Source organism: Echinops telfairi, unplaced genomic scaffold (assembly GCF_000313985.2).
Source record: "Echinops telfairi isolate 266 unplaced genomic scaffold, ASM31398v2 ScPeMD7_2;HRSCAF=8, whole genome shotgun sequence".
NCBI classification, from domain to species: domain Eukaryota; kingdom Metazoa; phylum Chordata; class Mammalia; order Afrosoricida; family Tenrecidae; genus Echinops; species Echinops telfairi.
The window spans coordinates 22,777,354-22,800,971 of NW_022103898.1; the positions used below are offsets into that span (position 1 = coordinate 22,777,354).

General features: G+C 44.6%; 2 protein-coding genes across 9 annotated transcripts in view; one reads left to right on the top strand and one right to left on the bottom strand.

The window, feature by feature from the left end:
* GLT8D2 (glycosyltransferase 8 domain containing 2) overlaps nucleotides 1-11,566 on the top strand; it is a 51,351-nt gene extending 39,785 nt beyond the window's left edge. For all 7 annotated transcript variants that reach the window (XM_045289283.1, XM_045289299.1, XM_045289305.1 and 4 more), the window contains 3 exons: nucleotides 832-998; nucleotides 2,198-2,310; nucleotides 10,817-11,566. In XM_045289283.1, the coding sequence (XP_045145218.1) occupies nucleotides 832-998; nucleotides 2,198-2,310; nucleotides 10,817-10,989 (453 nt within the window). In that variant the 3' untranslated portion in view covers nucleotides 10,990-11,566. The remainder of the gene's footprint in view (nucleotides 1-831; nucleotides 999-2,197; nucleotides 2,311-10,816) is intronic.
* A 235-nt stretch (nucleotides 11,567-11,801) lies between these two features.
* The window catches only part of TDG (thymine DNA glycosylase), a 31,183-nt gene continuing 19,366 nt past the window's right edge, over nucleotides 11,802-23,618 (bottom strand). The window contains exons 3-10 of one of the 2 annotated variants that reach the window (XM_045289279.1): nucleotides 22,280-22,521; nucleotides 20,831-20,900; nucleotides 18,412-18,547; nucleotides 18,112-18,194; nucleotides 17,938-18,032; nucleotides 14,911-15,082; nucleotides 14,183-14,308; nucleotides 11,802-13,681 (exon numbers count right to left, since the gene is read on the bottom strand). In XM_045289279.1, the coding sequence (XP_045145214.1) occupies nucleotides 13,539-13,681; nucleotides 14,183-14,308; nucleotides 14,911-15,082; nucleotides 17,938-18,032; nucleotides 18,112-18,194; nucleotides 18,412-18,547; nucleotides 20,831-20,900; nucleotides 22,280-22,521 (1,067 nt within the window). In that variant the 3' untranslated portion in view covers nucleotides 11,802-13,538. Of the gene's footprint in view, nucleotides 13,685-14,182; nucleotides 14,309-14,910; nucleotides 15,083-17,937; nucleotides 18,033-18,111; nucleotides 18,195-18,411; nucleotides 18,548-20,830; nucleotides 20,901-22,279; nucleotides 22,522-23,618 lie in introns of both variants that reach the window. The other variant, XM_013004055.2, reaches the window with a different exon arrangement.

Consider the following 23,618-nt stretch of genomic DNA (forward strand, 5'->3'; position numbering starts at 1 on the left):
GAATGGTCAGACAGCTCTTATAGAACCCACTCATTCCTGCACCCCCACCCCAACATCCCCACAAACTCACTGCTGTCGAGTCATAGGCGTCCCATAGGGCAGAGTTGAAGCACCCTCTGAGTTTCTGAGGTTGTAAATCTTTCCAGGAACAGAAAAGCCTCATTTCCTTCAGAGCAGCTGGTTAGCAGCCCAACTTGTAATTCACCACACCAGCAAGACTCCTTCCAGGCCAGTGAGAGGCAATCATGGCCTGGACCCAGGAGGGAGCCATGGAGCAGGGAGCAGAGTTGGCATCTGCATGTTTTGAAGGTCCGACCAGTAAGATTTGCTGGCTGATTTGGATGAGAGGGAAAGAGGAGTAAAGTATGACCCCGTGACCTTGGGGTTTTTTGCCCAAGTGACTACATGGATGAAGTTACCTCTCTCTGAGATGGGGCAGGTTATAGGAACGGTTTGTGGCTAGTAGTAAGATCTGTTCGAGGCTGTAAATAGGAACTGCCTTATTAAGCTTCCAGAAGGACCCGTTGAGTAGGCATAGGCAGCAGGCACTAGACGTTCAGAAGAGAGATGAGGGCTGTTAACATGAAGTGGGATTTAGAACCATGACTTTGGATGAGGCTGCTAAGAAGTTCGAGCTAGAGAAAGGAACAGGTGCCCGCCCTGGGCCTGGGCCACTAAGTATTCAGAGATTGGGAGAATGAGAGGAAACCAGCAGAGGACAGTGAAGCAGGAGGAAAACCTAGAGTCGCTGCACAAGAAAGTGTTCAAGAAAGTGGTCCTCTTCCAGAAACAAACATTTCAGTCAGAGCACCCTATCCTGTTCCTTTCTAGAACACATACATGGGCTATCTGGATTACCGGAAGAAGTCCATCAAAGACCTTGGCATTAGCCCCAGCACCTGCTCTTTCAATCCTGGTGTGATCGTTGCCAACATGACGGAATGGAAGCACCAGCGCATCACCAAGCAACTGGAGAAATGGATGCAAAAAAATGTGGAGTAGGTGCAGACCTCCCAGACAGTTCTTCTAGGCCCGAGTAGATCCTTGTTCACATTCACTTTCTATGCCCAGTTCACAAGTGAGCTTCATATTTCACCTTCACATCTCAAGTCAGATTTCCCTCCAGAGAAAGCAAAGGGAGTGGTGGACGCATGCGGATGCTCAAGTCATACCAGTCAGAGGCATGAGGAGCCTCTCCCCGCCCAAGGGCTTTCCTCGTCCGTTTGAGTTCAATGATGTGACTTTACAGCTCATCCCAGAATCCCACATAACTTTTCCACTGCAAATCCTCCTTGACATTAGTTGGTTTTTGCATTTACAGAAAAACAGAAACAACCAACTGACTCCATGGCCCCTGAGTTGATTGTGACTCACAACGTCCCTATAGGACACAGTAGAATCATTCCCTAGAATGTCCAAGACTGTCAGTCTTTATGGAAGACAACTTCTCCATCTGTCTTCCTGGGAACAGCTAGTGGGTTCTAACACGGACCTTTTGCTTGCTTAGCACACCTCACCACCTGGGCATCTCCTTTCTACCGCGGACCTTTTGCTTGCTTAGCACACCTCAGCACCAGGGCATCTCCTTTCTACCGCGGACCTTTTGCTTGCTTAGCACACCTCACCACCTGGGCATCTCCTTTCTACCGCGGACCTTTTGCTTGCTTAGCACACCTCACCATCAGGGCATCTCCTTCTGGAGATGTGTATTCAGGGTTCTTTTGTAAAGTTAACTCTCTTTTTTTCATTTCACTTTTTAACTTGTAATTTTTCTTATAGGAGCTTTGGAACTGAGAAAAATACAAAGAATTTGAGCACAGCTCCTATGTGTATTTCCTGGCAGTCTTTTTTTGAAATCTGGAATTTTTAATACCATCATAGTCTTGAATACACAATGACATTATTCTGATTAATAATGTATCATCAGAATTTTATCTTCTATGTTTGGCATTAAAACACACACACATGAGTTTCAAGATGGAAAACTACTAACTCAGAGAATGTAAGTGAGGGATGTGGTGGTTCATGGTGTTAAGACTTCCAACTTTGCCTAGGTTTGACAGTTTTCAAAAAGGAGAAAAACAGGAGAGAAAAAAAAGAAATCTCAGGAAATACTTAGGGAAGGTGTGAGATACCAAGTGGGTATCTGAGACTGTGGGAACTCCCCGCCTCTTGTCACTCCTGTTTCTTTTCCTAGGGAAAACCTCTACAGCAGCTCCCTGGGTGGAGGGGTGGCCACCTCGCCACTGCTGATTGTGTTCCATGAGAAATACTCCGCCCTCAACCCTCTGTGGCACATTCGGCACCTGGGTAAGTGTGGCAGGAAAACACGTACAAAGTTATGCCACCAGGCTCCTCGATAGAGAAGCCCCTGGTGAACTCAGGCATCTTCAGATGAGATGGTCGCCGTGCTCACCTGGAGGGCTTCTTTCCGGGAGTTCATGAAAAGCCGCGTACTTGATATGGACCGCGTGGCGGATGCTTAGTGAACCCCAGCTGTTGTTAGGATAGGACTTTGGCTGTGATGATGGCTTCATTTGCCTTCACTACTTCTCCTTGGCGTTATCTAAAGGGAGGCAAAGCCATCTGAAGGACCATTATGATTTATGATGAATTTAGAGGGCTGGCATTCGAATGGATCTTTTGGAAAATAATTGTCTATGGACAGACTGCCCTGAGTCCCTTGCCAGTCCTTGATTTGCTGCAGGCTCATGGTATGGGTTGGAATCCCAAGTCTGCTGTGACCTGATCTTTTCCTAATTTGTAAACTGAAGCTAATAGAACCTTAGGACATTTTTACAAGGAATAAATCACCCAGTACATGTAAATTGAATAAGAGTCAAGAGTCTGACACACAATATATGCTCACCTTCATCCAAAGAGGTGGCCACACACCCTGACCCCAAACCACTGGGCCAACCCTATATGAAACTTAGAGAGGTTTCCATCTCCAAAAAAGAAATGTGCACATATTTCATTATGCACTACCCAGAATTCATTATTTTACTTTTGTAGCAACATATATAACAAAGACCATAAATTCTGGTCTGCCACTGAACTAAGCCCTGTGGTTCAATTTTCAGCCAAACAATAGGCAAGTCAGTAGAGGAAACACTTACACTAGTGAGGTCCATACACCTTAGAATCATCAATTGTCTGAGACCAAAGGAACAGCAGGTCTCTACCCAAGGACAAAGTTCAGAAGCGTTGTTAGGGATGGAGGAATGGAGACAGGAAACCCAGGGAGAAAGTGAAATAAGTGTATTGAAGGGACCACAGTCAATAAGATGAACCAACCTATGTATGCACTGCCCAATATAAAGCTGGCGGTCCACTCGGTACACCGTCACCCAGTTCACAGTAACAAAGAATTTGCCTTTAATGGTCATAACTATAAATCCTGTCATTTCAATCCAGATCTCACTGCCAACGGAGTTCTCTTAAGACTTGAGTTTTGAGGACTCTTTGGGGATTGGTGACAGTGATTAGGACTTGGACTCGCCAAGTGCCCAGGACATTGCAAGAAATGGACTGGGTTCTGATAATAAAGATGAATACTGTTTCCAAGTCTCATACCCTACAAGGACAAGTTATATGCCGTCCTGTTATGAGTTGCTGTCAAATAGATTCCAACTTAGGGTTACCTCCGTGTACAGAGCCCAGCTGTGCTCCGTCAAGTTTCAAATGCATTTTGCAAGGCCTGCCTTCTGCAGTGGCACTAGGGCAGTGCCAGCTAGCAGCCAGACGCTTAACTGCATCATCCAGGGACCCCAGTCTGTCCTTTACTCGCCTTACAAGAAAGGATGGAATGAACTGTGCAAGCTGAATCCTGGGGTCCTTTTAATGGTCCTGTGTCACCTTACTTCACTGTTTTCCTGAGTGCGCGCACACAAGCGTGATCCAGGGAAGTTAAGGATACCGACCGGTGTCCATCTGATTCGCTTTGTGATAATACTGGGTTCACTGTTAGGGCAAATACCATTTCCATCAGACAAGTGAACAGAGAAACCCCTCAAAGCAGACTGTCTGTAACAAAGGCTGTGTCGGAACAGCTACACAGAGTGTGGATCAATAGGGTGAGCGCATTTATGGTCTTGGAACAGAGACTCAGAACTGCATGTTACGAAACAACTGACTTATTGGCAACTAAGAAGGGACAGAATATTCCCAGGGAAATAAGTCATTTTGCTTTGTGGATCAGAGCCTTATGTTTGGGCTGAGAAGTTTTAGGATCAGTGTTGATTATGCAAATCAAATCTCCATAGAAATCATTTGAACAATGATTTATTAGAGTCTTAAAGCAGAAGGTAACCCAACACAAAGGAGTGATAAGTTCAGCTGTAAGGGGCTGTAGCGGCACAATGGGTAGGGGCTTGGCTGCCAACTAGAAGTCTCTTTGAACCCCCCAGCTGCTCACTGGGAGACAGATATGGCAGTCTACTTCCGTAGATGGCAGCCGTGGAAACCCTGGACGACAGTCCCACTTTGCCCTATAGGCTCCCTGAGTCAGCGTCAAGGCCATGAAAAATGGCTGACTTAATGGGTTGTTTGGGTCCAAAAGGGTAGGCTTACAATTGTAAAAATTTATGAAATATATTTACCTAAAAAGCAATTTTATTTCCAAAATGCCAAGTCCCTCTGAAGCAGTTACTACCAACCCCTCAGTCAGGAAGCTGAGGATGATGGCCTGATGGGTAGACTTCACCGCTAGCCTTTTTCCAAATGGGCATTTCCTTCTGTAGACTCTTTGGGAGTTGATGTAAGTAATATCTAGTTCCTGCCTTCATGGCTAGTTTATGAACCATGTAAGACAGGTGTGTGTGCGTGCATGCATGCGTGCGTGTGTGTTATATTATCCAGTAAGCCTGAGTAACATAACCCTGACTTGGCACTCCATCTTTACTCAATGGACTTTTAATTGTTAAAACAGAGACCAGGGGCTTTCAAAAGTTCATGAAAAAGTGGAATTAAAGATAAATGAAAATTCCCAGGAGCTCTTTGAAGCCCCATCATAATCAAATTTCCTTTCAGGGAAGGACATTTAAAAAAATCATTTATTGGGGGCTCTTACAGCTCTTATCATAATCCACACATACATCCATTGTGTCAAGTACATTTGTATGTAAGTTGCCATCATTTTAAAAACATTTTCTTTCCACTTGAGCCCTTGGTATCAGCTTCTCATTTCCCCTCCTCCCCCACCCTCCCTCCTTCATGAACCCTTGATCATTTATAAATTGTTTTTTTTATGTCTTACACTGTCCGCTGTCTCCCTTCACAAACTTTTCTGTTGTGTATCCTCCTGGGAGGGGTTTATATGTAGATCTTTGTGACTGGTTCTCCCTTTCTCCAATCCCATCCCCCTCCCCACAGCCGTCCCCTTTCCCTCCTGGTATGGCTACTCATTATTGGTTCTGAGGGGGTTTATCTGTCCTGGATTCCCTGTGTTTCAGGCTCTTATCTGTGCCAGTGTACATTCTCTGGTCTAGCCTGATTTGTAAAGTAGAATTGAGGTCATGATAGTGGCGGGGGGAGGAAGCATTAAAGGACTAGAGGAAAGTTGTATGTTTCATTGGTGCTATACTGCACCCTGACTGGCTCATCTCTTCCTTGTGACCCTTCAGTAAAGGGATGCAGAGTTGTGTACAGATGGGCTTTGGGTCTCTATTCCACACTCCCCCTCGTTCACATCCATAGGATTTTTTGTTCTGAGTCTTTGATACCTGATCCCATCCCATCAATCACATAGGTATGCTTCTTCCATGTGGCTTTGTTGCTTCTCAGCTACATGGTCACTTGTTTACCTTCAATCTGTTAAGATCCCAGACGCTAACTCTTTTAATAGCCGGGCACCATCAGCTTTCTTCACATTTGCTTATGCATCCACTTTTGTCTTCAGCGATCATGTAGGTAAGGTGAGCATCACAGACTGCTGGGTTATTAGAACAAAGTCTTGTGTTGGGGGAGTACTCAAGTAGAGGCCCAATGTCCTTCTGCTACCTTAATACTAAACCTATAAATACATGTACATAGTTTTATTTCCCTATCGTTATATATAAACATTTACATATGTACATGCCTGTATTTAGACCTCTATAAATGTCCTTTGTCTCCTAGTTCTTTCTTCTTATTTCCTTCTACTTAACCTCTTGTCTGTCATGCTCTGCCTTCATTCAGGTGTAATTCCTCTCAGCTACATTGCCCTTGATTAAGCTCCCCACCAGACATCCTACACCTTCCTTGCCATCGATCTTAAAATCATAGGATACTAGGGGGGAAACTACATACTTAATATCTTACTACACTTCTGGGAGCATATTCTACTAATCTTCTGAGTGATGGTAGCAATATTCGGGCAAATGTATAATTCCTTAGAGATTCGTTCGGAGGTAATTCTGTGGGGAAACCTAATAAAAAAGCCTATCTTACTCTCAGCACATTTTTCATATGGTAGAAACACCTTTCACAGGGTCACACATTAGGAGATAACCTCCAGAGGAGCAGGAATACCGAGTTTCTTGGTGGAGGGATAGAGATATGAGTCTTTGGGTTCAGTCTGCAGTACTGATCGCACGTTACCCGCCTCCCCCACCACCACCCATCTGCCACTTGGTCGTACTGCAGTGGCTTGAATGTTGCTGAGATGGTGGAAGCTATGCCACTAGTAACTCAAATACCAGCAGGGTCACCCATGGAGAATGCTTTTCAGCTGAGCTTCCAGACTAAGAACGGCTATGAAGAAGGAACAGGTTGACAACACCTGAGGGGTTAACCACAGGAAACCTAATGAAGAGCAGTAGAACACTGTCTGATATAGTGCCAGACGAGTCCCTTCAACTCAGAATATGACCGAGAAGAGCTGCCCGCTCCAAAGAGTGAACCTTCATGACGTGGATGGAGTAAAGCTTTCAGGACTTTCATTTGCTGAGGGGCCACCACTCAAAACGAGAAGAAACAGCTGCAAACATCTATTAACAATCAGAATATGGAAAATTGGAAGTCATCTAAAATGTGATGGGATGCATTAAAGACCAATATCCTAGGCATTAGTGAGCTGAAATGGACTGGCATTTCCATTTTGAGTCAGAGTGTCATTATGGTTTATTATGCAAGGGTTCATCGTGTTCACCCTCAAAATGAACATTTCAGGATCTGTCTTGAAGCACACAGCTCTGACAGGATAGCTATATGCCTACAAAGAAGTTTGGTTAATACAACTATTATTCAAATTTATATGCCGACCACTAAAGCTAGTTTAGACATTGAAAAATTATTCCAACTCATTCCATCTGAACTTAATCAAGCATGTAATCAAGATGGATTGGTAATTATTGGCAATTAGAATGTGAAAGTTTGAAATGGAAAAGAAGGATCAGTTGTTGGAACATAGCCTTGGCGATAGAAATGAAGTTGTAGATCACATGACAAAACTGCAAGACCAAGAACTGACTTCTTCATTGAAAATAACTTTTATCCAACAATATAAATGGTGACTATACATGCTGACTTTGTCGAATGAAATACAGGAATCGAGTTGACTACCTCTGTGGAAACAGGCAACAGATGACCCAAGACAACATCCTCCGCCAAAATGAGATCAAGGACTAACCGTGGAGCAGCCAACTAGTCGTACACAAGTTCAGGGTGCAGCTGGAGAAAAGTAAAACAAGTTCACACGTGCCGAAGCATGACTTTGAGTATGTTGTATCTGGATTTAGAAAACATCTCAAGAACAGATTGAACACTAATGACAGAAGACATGACAAGTTTAGTATGAAATCAAGATTGTGCATAGAGAAAGCACAAAGTCATTGGAAGGATAGGAAGTTTAGGAAATTTTAAAAAAAGAAAAAAAGTGCTTGAGTAAGAGCTAAAGTGCTCACCACAGGTTGGTGGTTGAAACAACTGCTGCTCTGTGGGAGAGAGATGAGGCTTTCTGCCCTGTGAAGATTCACAGCACTGTGACACAGGAGCTGTGTCACACCCTATAGAGGCTCACTATAGAGCTCAATGGCAATAGGTATGTGTTTGGGGATGAGCAAACTACCGAGTGATGTACAAAGCATCCAGAAAAGATACACAGAATCACTGTACCAACAAGAAGTGGTCAGTATTCAACCATTTCAAGAGGTAGTACATGATCAAGAACTGACAATACTGAAGGAAGAAGTCTAGGCTGCACTGAAGCCTGTTTAGTGAAAACAAGCCTCCAGGAGTTGATGAAATAACTGAAAAGTTTCAACAAGCGGATGCCGCACTGGAAGCGCTCAGTCTATGTGAAGAAATCTGGCCAACCTACTGGAGGAGCTCTGTATTTGTTCCCATTACAAAAATATCCAACAGAATCTGGAAACGAGTAAACAAGACCATTATCACATGCGGTTAAAATTTTACTGAAGATAATTCACAAACGGTGGCAGTACATTAACAGGGAGCTACCAGAAATTCAAGCCACACTCAGAAGAGGACGTGCAATAGGGATTTCTCATGACTGACATCAGATAGATCTTGGCTGAAAGCAGAGAAGACCCCAAAAAAAGCTTGCTACATTTATGACTGTGCAAAGGCATTTGATGGTACATGCTAACAAAGCATGGGTAACATTGTGGAGAATGGGAATTCCCGAACACTTTGTGTTCACGTGGAACCTGCACATAGGGCAAGAAGCAGTTCAAACAGAACAAGGTAGCATTGCAACATTTAAAATCAGGAAAGGTGTGTCACGGTTCTGTCCTTTCGCCAGTCAATCCATAGTCTGGCAAACAGCAGGTAATCTGAGGAGCTGGATTCCTGTGTCACAGGAAGGTGCATTCAGAGCCTGTGATATGCAGCTGACACCAACTTTGCTTGCTGAAAGCCAAGAAGACGTGAATCACTTGCTAAAGATAACCCAAGACTACAGCCTTCAATACAGATTGCAACTCAATGTAAAGAAAACTAAAATCCTCACAACTGGACCAACAGACAACATCATGACCAATGGAGAAAAGACGGGTTGTCAAGATTTCATTTTACATGTATCACAGTCAATGCTCACAGCAGCTGTCAGGAAATCAAATGACCTGTTAAAGAGCAAAGATGCCACTCTGAGGACTAATGCCCCCCTTACAGGGCCACGGTACTCTCCAATGCTTCACATGCATGTGAAAGCTAGACGGTAAATAAGGAAAATCAGATGAATCAATGCATCTGAACTATGGGGTGGGGAAGACTTGAAAAGTCCCAGAGTGCCAGAAGGAAGAACATGTCTGTGTTGGAAGAAGTACAGTCAGAATGCTCCTCAGAAGCAAGGATGGCAAGACCTACTCTCCCCTTCTTTGGACATGTTATCAAAAGACCAAACCCTGCAAAATTGCTCCTGTGGGTTTCAGACTCTAAAAATGTTTATGGGAGTAGATAGCCTCGAAATTTTTCTGAAGGCCAGGTGGTGGTTTGGAATTGTTGACCTTGAAGTTAGTAACCCAATGCATAACCAGGTCTCCTGAATGGGTAATTAATTAGTAGAGACAAACAAGCAACCTCCCCACCAACCAAATCCATTAATATTCCCAGGTATAGGGCCAAACAACTATACTTACAACAGTATGATCAGCTTTAAATGTGATGTCCTGGCATGATAAAGAACCGGCTCAGTCACCATGGGTGGAGGAGGAAGAGTTTTTACTTAGGGGCATTGAGTTTCTGTGAATGGTGGTAGAATGATTTAGAAAAGGATTATCACTGATGTTTGTACAACACAAAGGGCATAACCAATGGCACTGAATTATACATGTAAAGTTGTGGAATCGGAAAATGTTTTGTTGTGTATATTTTGCCAGATTTAAAAAAATTACATGATTAACAATGAGTACAAGAAGGAAATGTTCTAGAAGTTATTGTGGTGAGGATTGCACAACTCTCCTTGATATGATTGAATTATTAAATTGTCTAACATGTGGATGAAGTGCCAATCAAACTATTACAAAAAAAATAAAGAGCGAGAGAGACCAAGCCCTGAAAAAGGACATGCTGCTTGGTGGAGGTTGAGCGGCAACAAGGACAACTCTCAGGGAGAAGGATCGGGTTGACCGTTGCAGCGACAGAGGAGAACACTGCACTTGAGAGGCTGGCACAGAACTGGGCAGTGTTTCATTCTGTTGTACATTGGGGTCACTGAGCGGAAATCACCTTGATGGCACTGAACAGCATCCCCACAGGTGAAGCACACCCCCCCTTCAACCCAGCACTTCCCTCTGTAAGATTTCACCCTACAGCTATTATTTGGACACATGTAAAAACTATTTATTGTGGATGTATGGATTGATATAAGAGCTGTTTAAGTGCCCCCAATAATTTTTTATTTTTAAAAATTAAAAAATATATTTATTTAAATAAATAAAAACTATTCATTATACTGTGTATTTATATTTAGAGAGGAATAATCAAAACATCTATCAGAATAATCATATAACCATTCAATGTCATCATTAAAATAGTTTAATAAATCCACAGTGCTGCTGTGGAAGGTTCATAAGGTGATCATTTTAAATGGCAATGCAGCAGAAATTCTATAGTGTATGCTATTTTGTCTCCTATTGCTTATAAAGATGTAGCTAGGTCTATGTAAACACATCTACAGAGAACCTGCATGGGAAAATCCCTGAAAAGTTTTAGCGGCAGTCAAACGTTTTGGAGATTTGAGGCGAGTGGGAAAAGATTTCATTTCATAGCCTTCTGATATACTAAAAATTATTCTTACAGGACTTGGGACTCAGTTCTTAAGCCGAAACTCTTATTCTCTAACAAGCCCATTCCTTTCCTTTCAATGTGCTTGAAGGCTGGAGTCCAGATGCCAGATACTCAGAGCACTTTCTGCAGGCAGCGAAATTACTTCACTGGAACGGAAGGTATAAACCCTGGGACTTCCCAAGTGTTCACACTGACTTCTGGGAAAGCTGGTTTGTTCCTGATCCTGCAGGGGTATTTAAACTCCATCGCCACAATAGCTGAACTTGACATTTCAAAAGCTTTCTGTATAAAAATGTGGGACTGACCAGTTGTGCCCATTTGAACATTATACTTCTGAACACAACTTTGATACATAGAGCCCATTTTAGGAAACCAAGAGAAAAAAAACACTGTATACAAATTGTAACAATACAATCTTACAGGAAAACCAAGTTAACATATTAAGGAGATAAATTATAGAAAACAAGAACTCCTATAAACTCATGTGTAGGCAGATAAATGGATACAACTCACTTGGGAGCAATAGGCCATGTAACCCCACGTTTTCAGTATTTTCTGTATCAAAATGTGTAATTGCCTATGTGTACCCACGATGGCACGCTCCTTTATCAGCAGTACTTGGTGCATGCTAGAAAATAACAATAAAGAAACTATTTTGTGTAAAGTATACAGGCATCGGTTTATTTAGGTAAATTGAAGTGGTTCAACGTTATGGAGATAAAGATTACGTGAATGCAATAAATCGTTGGACAGAAATACTTGAATCTATTAGCAATCAGTTGGCTTAACCCTGAAGGGCAATTAGATTCACAAAATTAAAAACTTTTCTAATGAAATATCTAAATGTTTTTATTTTTATATGCCAGTAGTTTTTAAAATGGGTGCCAGTATGTTTCATAGAACGATTGCATTTAAAACGTTACTGTTGGGGGTGGGGGGTGGAAAGAAGAGCCACGGATCTTTTTTCCTTTGCTTCATATTTTTAAGATGTATTACTGTAATACACATTCCCAGCCCAAAGTAGATCGATCTCCAGTTTAAAAGGAAAAGAAAAAGCCTGCAACTTCAGGATATGCATTCTTAATATTCTTTATTGTAAAAACCATCAGACTTTAAAATGAATTGAAAAACCTTTTCCCTATTATTGAATGACAAAGTCTCACGCCGTCATGTACATGATCAAGCCAACATTTACTATGCATTCATGTTGTTCGTGAAAATCTTCAATTCCACTCTCTGGAGAATGCCTGTCATAATTAAACGGGTATTTCATCCACTCAAATGAAAAGAGAGAAATCAAATCTATCGGAAAGCAACAATAATTGTACACCAAAGCAAAACCTAGTTACATGGTTTACAGAATCCCATGAAAAAAGAGTTCAGTTGCTCCTAATCCCTGACGCAAGGCACTTCCGAGCACCCGCACAGAAGGCCCATGTAAACAGCAGTACAGTACATCATTTAAATCACGCGAGGACTGAACTGCCTTGACCTAGATGCAGAGAGAGCAAGTTCTACCACAGCCACAGCTAGAAGACATGTTTAGATTCACCACAAGAATTTGCTTCTCTTATTATAAAGAGAACAGGGCCTTTCCTCTGTGCGTGTGTGGCCCAGGGGTGGGGGAAGCCTCAAAAACATTTCATATTGAAAACTACAGCATGCTCCCTGCGTCAGTCTGACACCGGCACATTCAGGCTGATGGGGAGTACGTGAAAGCACACTGCATCTTCAGAGCCACAGACCCAGCCGCTGCGGACAAGCTTGTAGCACCAAGGAGAGCTGTACAGGGCACTCACACACAAGCCCCCGTCATGGACCCTTCCCGTGTGGCACACGGAGCCCACAGGACCCAACAGCAATGAGAACAAAGTTTCTTAAATTACTGGTTATCAAGAAAAAATTTATATTTATGTACATTTCACACTCATAAAAAGCACCAGTTTATATAAGATCATCAAACCCTTCCAGCATTGTCTCGATCAGCCTGCCTTACCACTTCACGTCACAGCCACAAAACCAGGGAGGGAAAGATGAGAAGAGGACAGATGTGGAGTGAGAAGGTCGGTTCCTCTGCTTTCAAGTTTAGGTCTCAAGTAGAGCAATGGAGTGGCAAAATGTACAAGGTCTACTGCACCCTCTGGGACGTACCATCTCCGAAGAATCATTGCTGCCAAGCAGAGGCTTGACACAGACAGGGTGAACGCCAAAGCCAGGGCACCATGCCTCGCCAGGTAAGGTCGGTTGAGCTTTGCAGCAGCAAGGCCAAACTCCACCTCCCCAGAACAAGCCAGCCTCAGATGCTCGCCACCGGTCAGACAGAGGTCTGAGTGTATGATGCAGAGAACCCCCACACCTCTAGAAACTGCCCAGAGAGCCGCCGCGGAGGGTTGGCTCCACCTGCAAAAGCCTCCTCCCCAGTGATCACTCATCAGCATGCCCTTCTCGGGCATAAAAGGGATAAGGGTGTATTCTAGTTTTAGCCACAGTGAGTTAAAATTTAACTATAAATATTCAGACTGTTGTGTTTAAATATTACAGATTAAAAGTAGCTCTCCAAAGAAAATCAGTATCTTCATAACTGAACAGTTTATAAAACACTGGAATGATGGTTAATTCAAATACAAAAACTCATATACAAAAAATCCCCATGTCTTTCTTCCAAACTACCCAATTCACACAGTTGAGTCTATTACACAACTGCTGCAGACTACGACTAGACCACTACACAGAGCACTGAGAAAACACTTCCGTGTCTTGACCACTGCATTAAAACTGCAGCATTTCAGCAGCATTGAGAAACGCGATCCTTAGGCCTGGTTTCCTTCTTCCGGGGCTTGCGTTTCACAGGGGCTATTAAAGGAGGGGACCTGGTCTGTAAATGACTGGGTCATCCACTGCCCGTTTGGATTGTCACTCAGCGCTGATTCTCCAGGTAATTCTGCACCCTCGGCTGCTGGAGATGGGGGTGAAGAATGTTGAGAAGAAGATGGTTAGTCTATTGGTTAGTCTATTCTGTTGAACCATTTCAAATGATTAAGATTATTTAAGTTTGCCATTCTGTTTCCAGATACTTGCGCCCCCTCCCCAACCCCCCAAAAGTGAACCAAACCTTACTACCATCAAGCTGATGCCAACTCATAGCAACCCTATAGGACAGGGTAGAACTGCCCCAGTGGGTTCCCGAGACTAACTCCTTAAGGGAGTAAGAAGCCTCATCTTTGTCAGATAGAGTGCTTCTAAATCCCTCACCTGTGCTTCTGGAAGGAAACTGAGGCTGACTCCGTGAGTGAAAAAAAATGAACTAAAAACGTCAGATTTCCCTCTTTGGTCTCTAGGGTTTTTCTCTCACCATTCTCACTCCTTGGCACTTTCCCTTGACTGTTCCCAGCCCACACCCATGTCCTGACCCGAGCAGGCAAGTGACGGGAGGGGACGCAGGAAGGAGACCTACTGATCCCGTTGGAAGAGCAGCTCCCCGGTTCACGATGGCAGACATTCTCGCCGTAAGCACCACCGTACGCTGCTTCATAGCCCGGGTCGTACTTCTCTTCCTTCACAGCCATCTTCTTTGCATCCTCTGTAAGGAGCGGAGAAAAGAGTGGAAACTGAGCCTGTGCACTACGCTGGAACACCGCTCGGTCCAGACATTATGAGAAACAATTCTTCCTGAATGCTCAGACACATAACAGATGTATGTCTCTCAAGTAAACCCCAGATGAAATACAGCTCTGGATACTCAGGTGTAGAATCGTAGTTAACGTATACCGAGTCCTCTCACACAAGTTACGAAACACCTATTGCATTTCATTTCAGGTGGGCTGCTGGGTCTCTTAGAGCCCGGTGTCTGTCAAGTCTCCGGAGCCGAGGGCAGCAGACCTTGCTCAGAGGAGATATAATCTCCTATCAAAGCCCACTGGCTACAGAAGTTCCTTTCTTTCCCTCCCAGTGTACTTTCTGACTGTACATTCCAGTGGGCCTCAGGAAGCTTGTAAAAAACCTCATGATCCTTTAATTCCACGTTTCCCTCAACTCTGTGAAGGCCCCTCACACACATGTGCAGGTTTTCGTTTTCTGTTCATAAATCAGTATTTATGTCCACTCCCAAATGCAAACTCACTGCCTACTCCCTCACAGCGAAACCTCACTGACAAGCGGGTCACCAGGACCATGGTAACATACCTTGGGCGAGCTGTAAGTCAAACGTGTATTGCACCTCCTGAATGTCTGTGTTTCGCACCACGCCCTTCAGCTGGTCCCGCAGGTCCTTCAGTTTGATGTAGTAATGCACTTTGTCTTGGGCGCGAGGAAACTGAGCGCACCGGGCGCTGGACGACGGCATGACGTAGCATAGCTAGAACCAAGACACAGCCCAGTTACAGAGCCTGCGAAGCCAGGTGAAGGCCACTCATGGCCGAGATGAGAAAACTTGTCTTAAAGTCGGGTTCTTCAGTTGTTACTTATCGCATCATTGTATGCACAGTCAGTAAGAGCATAGTGTTTATGTTCAGATTTGTAATACGTGTTACAAAGTGAATCAATCAGAACCATGATGAAGCTTTCCTCCCCTCAGCATACATCACTCAGTTACCAATATTTTCTTTTTAATAGCAAATACGTGGCTCATCATTTTAAAGGCTCAAAGGGTATACTAGGCATACAATACAAAGTCGTGCCCCAAATCCGTCCCAAGCCAGCGAGTTGCCTTTCTTAAGACTATTAAGGTACAAACAAACAAATTTCTCAATAACAGGCTCTCAACCCTCCTAATACCCCAATAGCAAGAGGCCCCTCGCCCCTGTTTTTCAATCTCATTGCTTTTCTCTCTCAACAGTGTCACTCGAGCAGGGCTCTGAATCAAAACAAAAGCGATCCTCTTCAGAACTCTGTACTGCTTTCCCAGTTTAGGAGGTTCCGGTCTCTGCTATTAGAAGTCCACAGTGTACAACACTGTCTACGACTCATCTCAAACGTGTGAGTGTATCTGTTGGGTAAACTCCTAGAAGCGGAATGACTACAGAGGAAAACATCTGCATCGACCATTTTGATTGTTCATGACACACTGCCCTTCATAGGATTTACACCAATTTCTATCTCCACCTATGATAAAGGAGCCCCCACCCCCACAGTGTTCATCTATCAATTATGCAGTGAGGTCACTAATGGGTTATTAGCAACAATTTTTAAATTAGCTTCCCCTACATCTGTGACAGAGGGAAAAAGCTATTTTGTTTTGGTCGTGCGATGATTCGAAAATCCCCATTTTCAAGACAGGTAGGTTCAATAATAGCATATTTCCCCCATTTAAAATATTATTCCCCTTTATAAATATATCGGATACCCAAAATTGGAGGAGATAAAGGCATGAAGTGGTTGGCTTACAAACTTTCATAGGTGGGGAAAAAAATTCACAGGATTATAGGGTTAAGGTATAGGTATTACTTAATTGCAATTGTGAAGCTACAGATTTATGTACAGGTGCCAGGTTGGCAGGGGGTGGATTGAGTTAGTTTATTGTGCCAACCTGGCTGATAAACACATGTGGGATTAATTGAAGGGCAGAGGGATAAATGGCTCAGTGAGCCTCACCTTTCTAGTTCTCGGATCTCTTGCTTTGTGATGGTCAGACCAGGGTACAGCTGCCTTAGCAGTTCCCTGCTTCAGCTTGCAAGGCTGACTTCCTGCAAGACACCCCCAAGAAGAAGCCACATGGACCTACCCCGATGCAGCCCTGGGTGCTGAAGCAGCCATGTGGAGACCCCTGCCAGCACTGAAATGTTTACATGTTCACTGACTTGGCTTTCCTCCTGCAGTCGGCATCATTGCGTCTGCTTTGTGAGATGGAGGAGGACTTTTTGGACTGGTGTTGGGCATATGGATTAATGGGTGAATATTGGACTTGTGGGCTTGGGCAGCACTGGGTTGGGATGTTTTCTTGATGCATAGTTAACCTTTATATAAAACTCTTTTATATGAGTTTCTGTGGATTTGTTTCTCTATAGTACCCAGACTACTACAATAAGTGATCCAGTAACTTTTAAAAGTAGCTTTTGTTTCAAAGTTGAATCATTAACATAATCTATTGATTCTTCATAATTCATACAGAACACATTTAAAGAGATAAAATGCACCCTTTATTATAAGTTTATTATCATGGCAGGATTCAAGTTTACTGATTCTTATACTACTCTGATCACAAATCCCCAAGAGATATGGCCTGGCAATACTGGACAAGCCCACCATAGGCTACAGGGAGTGATGTACATATAGCTAGCTATAGGGCTACCTAAGTAGATAACTAACTCACTGCCATTGAGTTGATTCTGATTCACAGCGACCTAACAGGGCAGGGCATAACTGTCCCTGTGGGTTTCTGAGACCGTAACTCTTTATGGGAGTAGAAGGATGATAGTCTTTCTCCCAGGAGGAGCTGGTGGTTTCAAACTGCTGACCTTGCAGTTAGCAGTCCAATATGTCACCAGGGCTCCTGGAGCAGGTAGACAAAGAGCAGCCTTAATTCCCAGCAAGACCAATGCTACAACCTATTTTACCTGTAGTTGCAGAAACTTTATTCTGAGGTCTCCACAACTCTGGTGGCATGTAACAGGGGTGGGCACTGCCTGACTCGTAGTTTCAGAGGCCACATAAAATGACAGAAGCAGCAAAATCGGAAGCAAATGTCTGCCGAAGAGGGGCAGGAAGGCCAGGTGTGAAACACACTGTTGTTTCATGCTGCTTTTATGTGCAAACAACAGGCCAACGTGCCTGGACACCTGCCCCCGAAGAGGACTGTATAAATGGCTATTTTCAAATGGAGTTGGGATACAATAGCTACATCGGGGGCAAGTCATAATTTAGTAACCAGGATTGTGTCTATAGTTACATAATAGAGTAAGGGCTTGAATCTGACAAACAGATACCACTACATGTTTTGAAGTGTATGTGAGTCGAAAGAATCTCAATATTGCAGCCAATTACATCAGTAAGCTATTTGGCTAACAAAATGATTCTGTTTCTAATAAAACATGAATAGTTGAATTCCTCTAAAAATGTTCGTTCAAGTTGATATATTATTAAAGAAAACAGAGTGGGTTTTTCTTTCTTTTTAAAAATATAGCACAAATTACAATGGGTAGGACAAACAAAAAAGGAAAAAGAGCTAGAAAATAGTTTTTCTTTCGCAGATTTACAAATGCACTAAAGACTTACTGTTTCGGTGTCTGGGATCTTATGAGGCTGTAGTCCGAATTCTAAGTTCTTAACCTTCACTCCAAACACTTCTTTACTAAAGATTTCATAGATACCTACAACGAAGTACAAACATCATTACGTTGCCCACAATGCCAGCCAAGAGAATAGCGCAAAATTTGAAGTAAATCTTACATTTTCCATTAAACACCGCTATTCGTGGCTGATATTTCTGTAATTTCTGCACTAGAATACGTCCGCCTTCACGAAATTCTTTACTAAAATTGAATTGAAGAGTCATCAACATACATAGACAACAAGGTTTGTAATATGCTGAGTTCGGGCAGCTCACTATACAAAGCTCAGATCACCTGTAGGTCCAACTTCTCTTCCACTAGACACCTGATGGGGGGCAGGGGGTAGTTCCCCAGAAGCCCTGAGGCACCGGCATGCCTCGCCCAGTTCCAGCTTTCACAGAGATGCTGTTCCAGTTACCTGGAAAGATCCTTGCTGCCCGGAGTCGTCCTCTCCACCATGTTGGTGAATCCAATCCCGTACTTCCCAGGCAGGGTGTGGTCGTCCATGTGATTGAGCTGCACCTCGCTCAGCCCGGACATGAACAGACACTTCCCTGTCAACGAGGGGCGCGAGCTGATTTCTGGCCACAACCAGGGGATTTCCACCCCCCTCAACATTCTAGTCTTGAAATTTAAAATAAGTGTTCTTAAAAATAAAGTTTTAAGAATGAAAAAAATAAAATGTTTCAGACATTGTTCGTTTCAGACATTTTAAAACAGGTAGACTGAAAACATTATCGAGCAATGAATACCTGATTCGGTTTGGTTTTAGATTTTGGAAACTTGTTGTTCACATTTTGGTCTTAAGCGAGACCCTTTTAAAACTCAGTTTTGAGAATGTAAACCGCAAAAGGGTCCTAAGATCAGATCCACCCAGCCCTGCCGAGGTTTTCTGGGCCGTCTTCAGTGCAGTGACAATGGGGGCGTTTGTCTCACGTCCCACGAATGAGGCTACAATGTTTGGATGCGCTGCGTTCCCTCTAAAGTGTGACTCAGTTCCATCGAAGAGGAAAGCTATGGGTTAAGCAATGGACAGGTAGCCACTAGGTCGGTAGTTCAGATTCCCCGGCTGCTCCTCAAGAGAAAGCTGAGGCTGTCAGCTCCCGTCAAGACTGACAGTCTTGGGGACTCACTGAGTCCGAATCAACTCAATGGCGGCGGTTGGTTGGTTTCAGGTACTATCGTAAACCCTCTGCAGTGAAGTCCCTGGATTACAAAAGTCTTGACGTGGGGACAACTCCTACTTGTCCTTTAGTGCTACGTAAATTTGCCTTCACTTTGAAATAACTGGATCAACTTCCATGCAACAAACTCATCACTTTCCCTTGCTGTAGGGCACAACGTTCAAGTCACAGAAAAGGCGCCCAGTCTTTTCTTGCACTATACTGAGGCTATACGCAGGCCGAGTGACCTACAAAGTCAACTTAGAGACACAGAGGAATGGGTCTCATTCATAAAGCAGGGACTTCTACACATGGATTATCTTATTTCACTATCCCAACTATCTATCTGAGATACAGAGTACTTTGCACAACCCCAAAGCCAAACTCGCCATTGTGACTCATAGTGACCCTCTAGGTCACAGCGGTTCTCAACCTGTGGGTCACGACCCCTTCACAGAGGTCGCCCGATTCATCACAGTAGCAAAATGACAGCGATGAAGTAGCAACGAAAATAATTTTATGGCTGGGGGGTCACCACAACATAAGGAACTGTATGAAAGGGTTGCGGCATTAGGAAGGTTGAGAACCACTGCTATGGGACCAGGGTAGAACTGCCCCTGCGGGTTTTCTGAGACTGTAACTCTTTACAGGAATAGAAAGCCTCTTCTTTCTCCCCAGGAGAAGCTGGTGGTTTCAAACTGTGACCTTGTGGTTAATCAAGGTAAATACACACCAGAGAGCATGCAGGCAGTCAGGGTAGGAAACGGAAACTGTTCATTTTCCTTTCTAATTAAGTGGCGACAGCACCACCTTCCCCTTCATACCTACCTCAAAGACACAGCCGCCAGTAGAGAGTACACTCACATGCCTTGAGAGTGGAAAAACAAGCTCGTTTCCCTACTTAGTTCTAAAAATGCCTACGATCACTTGCCTTAAGGATTTTAAATGCTCCTCTGAGTTAGCCAACTAATAGTTCCTGAGGGCCTATCACACAGGACAATTCTACAAGGGGCTCAAAAGGTTCATGAGACAGTTCCATTATCTTCCCCTCCCATTCTCCCATGAACGCTGTGAACCCCCTCACGGTTACACGGGCTTCACCACTACTTTCTGCTGGTGTCGGCACCGAGTATGTCCAGCCACGGCACTGGTCACTACCACACCTGGAGGCTCTGAGGAAATGAGGCCGGCACAGATTGGGAAAGAGCCGTTATCTGCCACACGGATGTACTACTGTTATCATGTCTATAGATACCAGCTTTAAAAAGCCGTCAAAAGTACATAGCATAACTCACTGAACACAATTTGAACAGAAATAATTTCTTTTTGTACCTCTCCACTCTTCCCCCAAAATGTTGACAGCAATAAAGCATTTCAAACACTTGATTCTGTACACACACAGAGAAAGAGATAGTGCTTAAAGAGAGAGACTTATTTACATTTACACATTAACACAATCACTTTCTTCTTAAATATAACTTGGGCTAAACAATACTAACACAACCATGAACAAAGATATCTGGTGGGAAAAAACCCCCAACTCACAGCCATCGAGTCGTTTCGACCCCACTGAACAGGTGTGTCCCTGTGGGATTCCGAGACTCTTCAGGAGCATCAAGAGTTATAGTGTACATCTGGTGCAAAAGTAGAGGAGGAGAGGAGGCAAACACTTACAGAAGTGGTTTCCGGGTCCAGGGTAGTGATGGCCTTTGTACGCAGCCATGAGTCCTGGGTTGATGCCAATCTGCAGAGCAAAAGATGTACACAATTCAGTCTTCCCAATGTCTACGGGGGAGGAGTGAACACAACTGAACTTATTTAAAAAAAAATAATTCAGCATCGTAATATTGTTTCATGAATTTACTACTCTTCATCTAAGGCAGTGGTTCTCAACCTTCCTAATGCCGCCACCCTTTCATATAGGTCCTTATGTGGTAGTGATCCCCCAATCATAAAATTAGTTTCGTTGCTACTTCCTAACTGTAATTTTGCTACTGTTATGAATTGGGCGACCCCTGTGAAAGGGTTGTTTGAACCCCAAAGGGGTCACGACCCACAGGTTGAGAACCACTGACCTAAGGAAATTACCCTACTTTGAGGAAAGCTATTTTTATAAAAGGCAGCTGGGCCCCTTCCCCATCGCCTCTTGCCCGCCTCCCCACCCAACCAGGCTGCCTCAAGTCAGCATGGAGACAGTGCTGGAACGATCAACACCTGCACCCAGGTGCAACCACATACAAGTCCAGCTCCCACTGACAGCAAGCAGCTTACGTCCCCTAAGCGTCCCAGTTGTTCACAAGCTGCTTCTGACAGTCCATGACAAAGGTCGGAGTTCACAGCAAGGGCTGGCCTTGATGGAGTCTCCACAGGCGTCATGCACGCACACTAAGTGGTTCCCCTGGATTACTATTTCACTGAATCTCTGGGAGCTGATGATGGGGTCCCATCAATGCCCATTTATTTCACCACCAAGGAAACTAATGTTTAGAAAAAGCATGGCTAGGCCACATTCAAACAACCACAAAGGCCCATCTCTGGAGCCCACCCTCTGACACATGTAACCTAACTTCAGGGCAGGGGTCTCATGAGTAAGGTGACCAGATGTCCCGCTTTTGGCGGGACAGTCCCGATTTTTAACAATTTTTCTCGCGTCCCGCAACATTTTTTAAAAGTCCCAATTTTTGGAAAGAATGCGCGACAAGCTAGGGTATACGGTTTTCGGCTGTCATGTTGACTGTTTCGCCAGGATATGTGTTTTATCAGTGGTGTCCGCTTTACCAATGCTAAAATCTGGTCCTCTTACCCAGGAGCCACAGAAAGATTTCCTCTCCTGGTAACCGGTGCCTTCCCGGTCCACCTGCTGCTATGCCAGACACCCGGTAGTCACTTCGGGACCCCTCGCCCTCCATGGACTGCACCGGGGTCCCGAGCCCTTCCCCCACGTCTGTCCTTCCTGAGTCCTGCCCATCCCCAGCGCCTCCAAACCCGCGCCTTGCCTACAAGCACGGCCTCTTAGAAATGCTTCCTTTTCAGCAGGATGCTACGTGCGAGCTCACTGTTAACCCAAGCCGATCCAGCACGGCATGGTTCCAGACATCCCAGGGGAACCCAAAACATACTTACAATCACAATATCCAGATTGAAGGTCAAGATGTCGGGGAGAGTCTTGGTCAGGAGCTCAGCTTCCGACACCCCATTGAAGCGGTCTACTTTCCTTTTGACTTTAAACGTATCGGTGATTTTCTCTTGTTTGTCTTTAGCCTTTGCGGACTTGCCGGATTTCTTGGGTGTGGCAGGCTTTTTGGGTTCGGCTGGCTTCTTGGGTTCTGTTGTTCTGGGTTTTCTCTTTCTTCCTTTTCGGGCTTCTGAAAAAGAGGGATTGTTCAGGATGTCGATTGGAGAAATCGGGTCAAAGGAAGTCACCTTATCAATGCTCACTCCCTCTCCCCACACAATGCTCTTCTAGTTTCAGCAACCTCCTCCCTGCGCTATCTCCTCCAACCTTCACTCCAGAATGGGTCCCTGGGGGGCGCAAATGGCTCAGCCTTCAAGTACTAGCTGCGTGGTGGGCAATTTGCACCCACCCACGGATGCCCAGCAAGACAGGTTTGGGGATGTGCTTTCAAAAGGTCACAGGCAGACAGTGGTCAGTGTGAGATTTGAAAATAATTTAGCAATCTACAATCTATCAGGGGACCACGAGGGTTGTAGGAGGGAGGGGAAAATAGAGGAGCTGATCCCAAGCACTCAATGTGTATGTCTAGAAAAGAAAGATGGAATATATGTATGAATATGTTGGATACAATTGATGTACGGTTTGTAACAAGAGTTGTGAGAGCCTCCAATAAAATGATTTAAAAAACCAAACCAAACCAAAGGTCACAGGCTTGAAAACCAGGTCACATCTTTGAAAACACCACGAAGCACTTAGTTCCCCACCACACACATGAGGATGAGGCTGCCCAGAGCCAGAATCGCTCCACGGCAAGCAGCCCCTCCCGTCCCTGCTCTGGCAAGAAATGCCCGTCACCATCGCTTGGTTTCTCGCTCCATCTTGCTCGGCATGCGGGTCTCCCACTTCACAGAAACTGAATTCATGTATATAAATTGGTCAAGAAATAAGCACGAGAATAAAAAGAAAACAGGACGGGTTGCCTTTCCAGCCTGGTTGCCTCCAACACCCACCAGCAGACTCTCAGCGGCCCACGGGGGACCGGGCGCTCTGGGCGGAGCTTCGACACCTTCCCTGCTCCCAGGCCCTCGCCACGAGGGGGCGCTGCGGGAGGTCACTACCGGTACATCCTGGCCTGCCAGCCGGCCTGCGCGCAGGGTCCTGTGACCCCGCGGAGGGCCCGACCCTGGCGGGAAACCGTGGCCTGAAGCTCGGGAACAAGGGCGTCTCCCGAAGAGCAGCCCTGGTGGCACGGCGGTGCAGCACTTGGGGTCCGAGCCCCCCACTGGG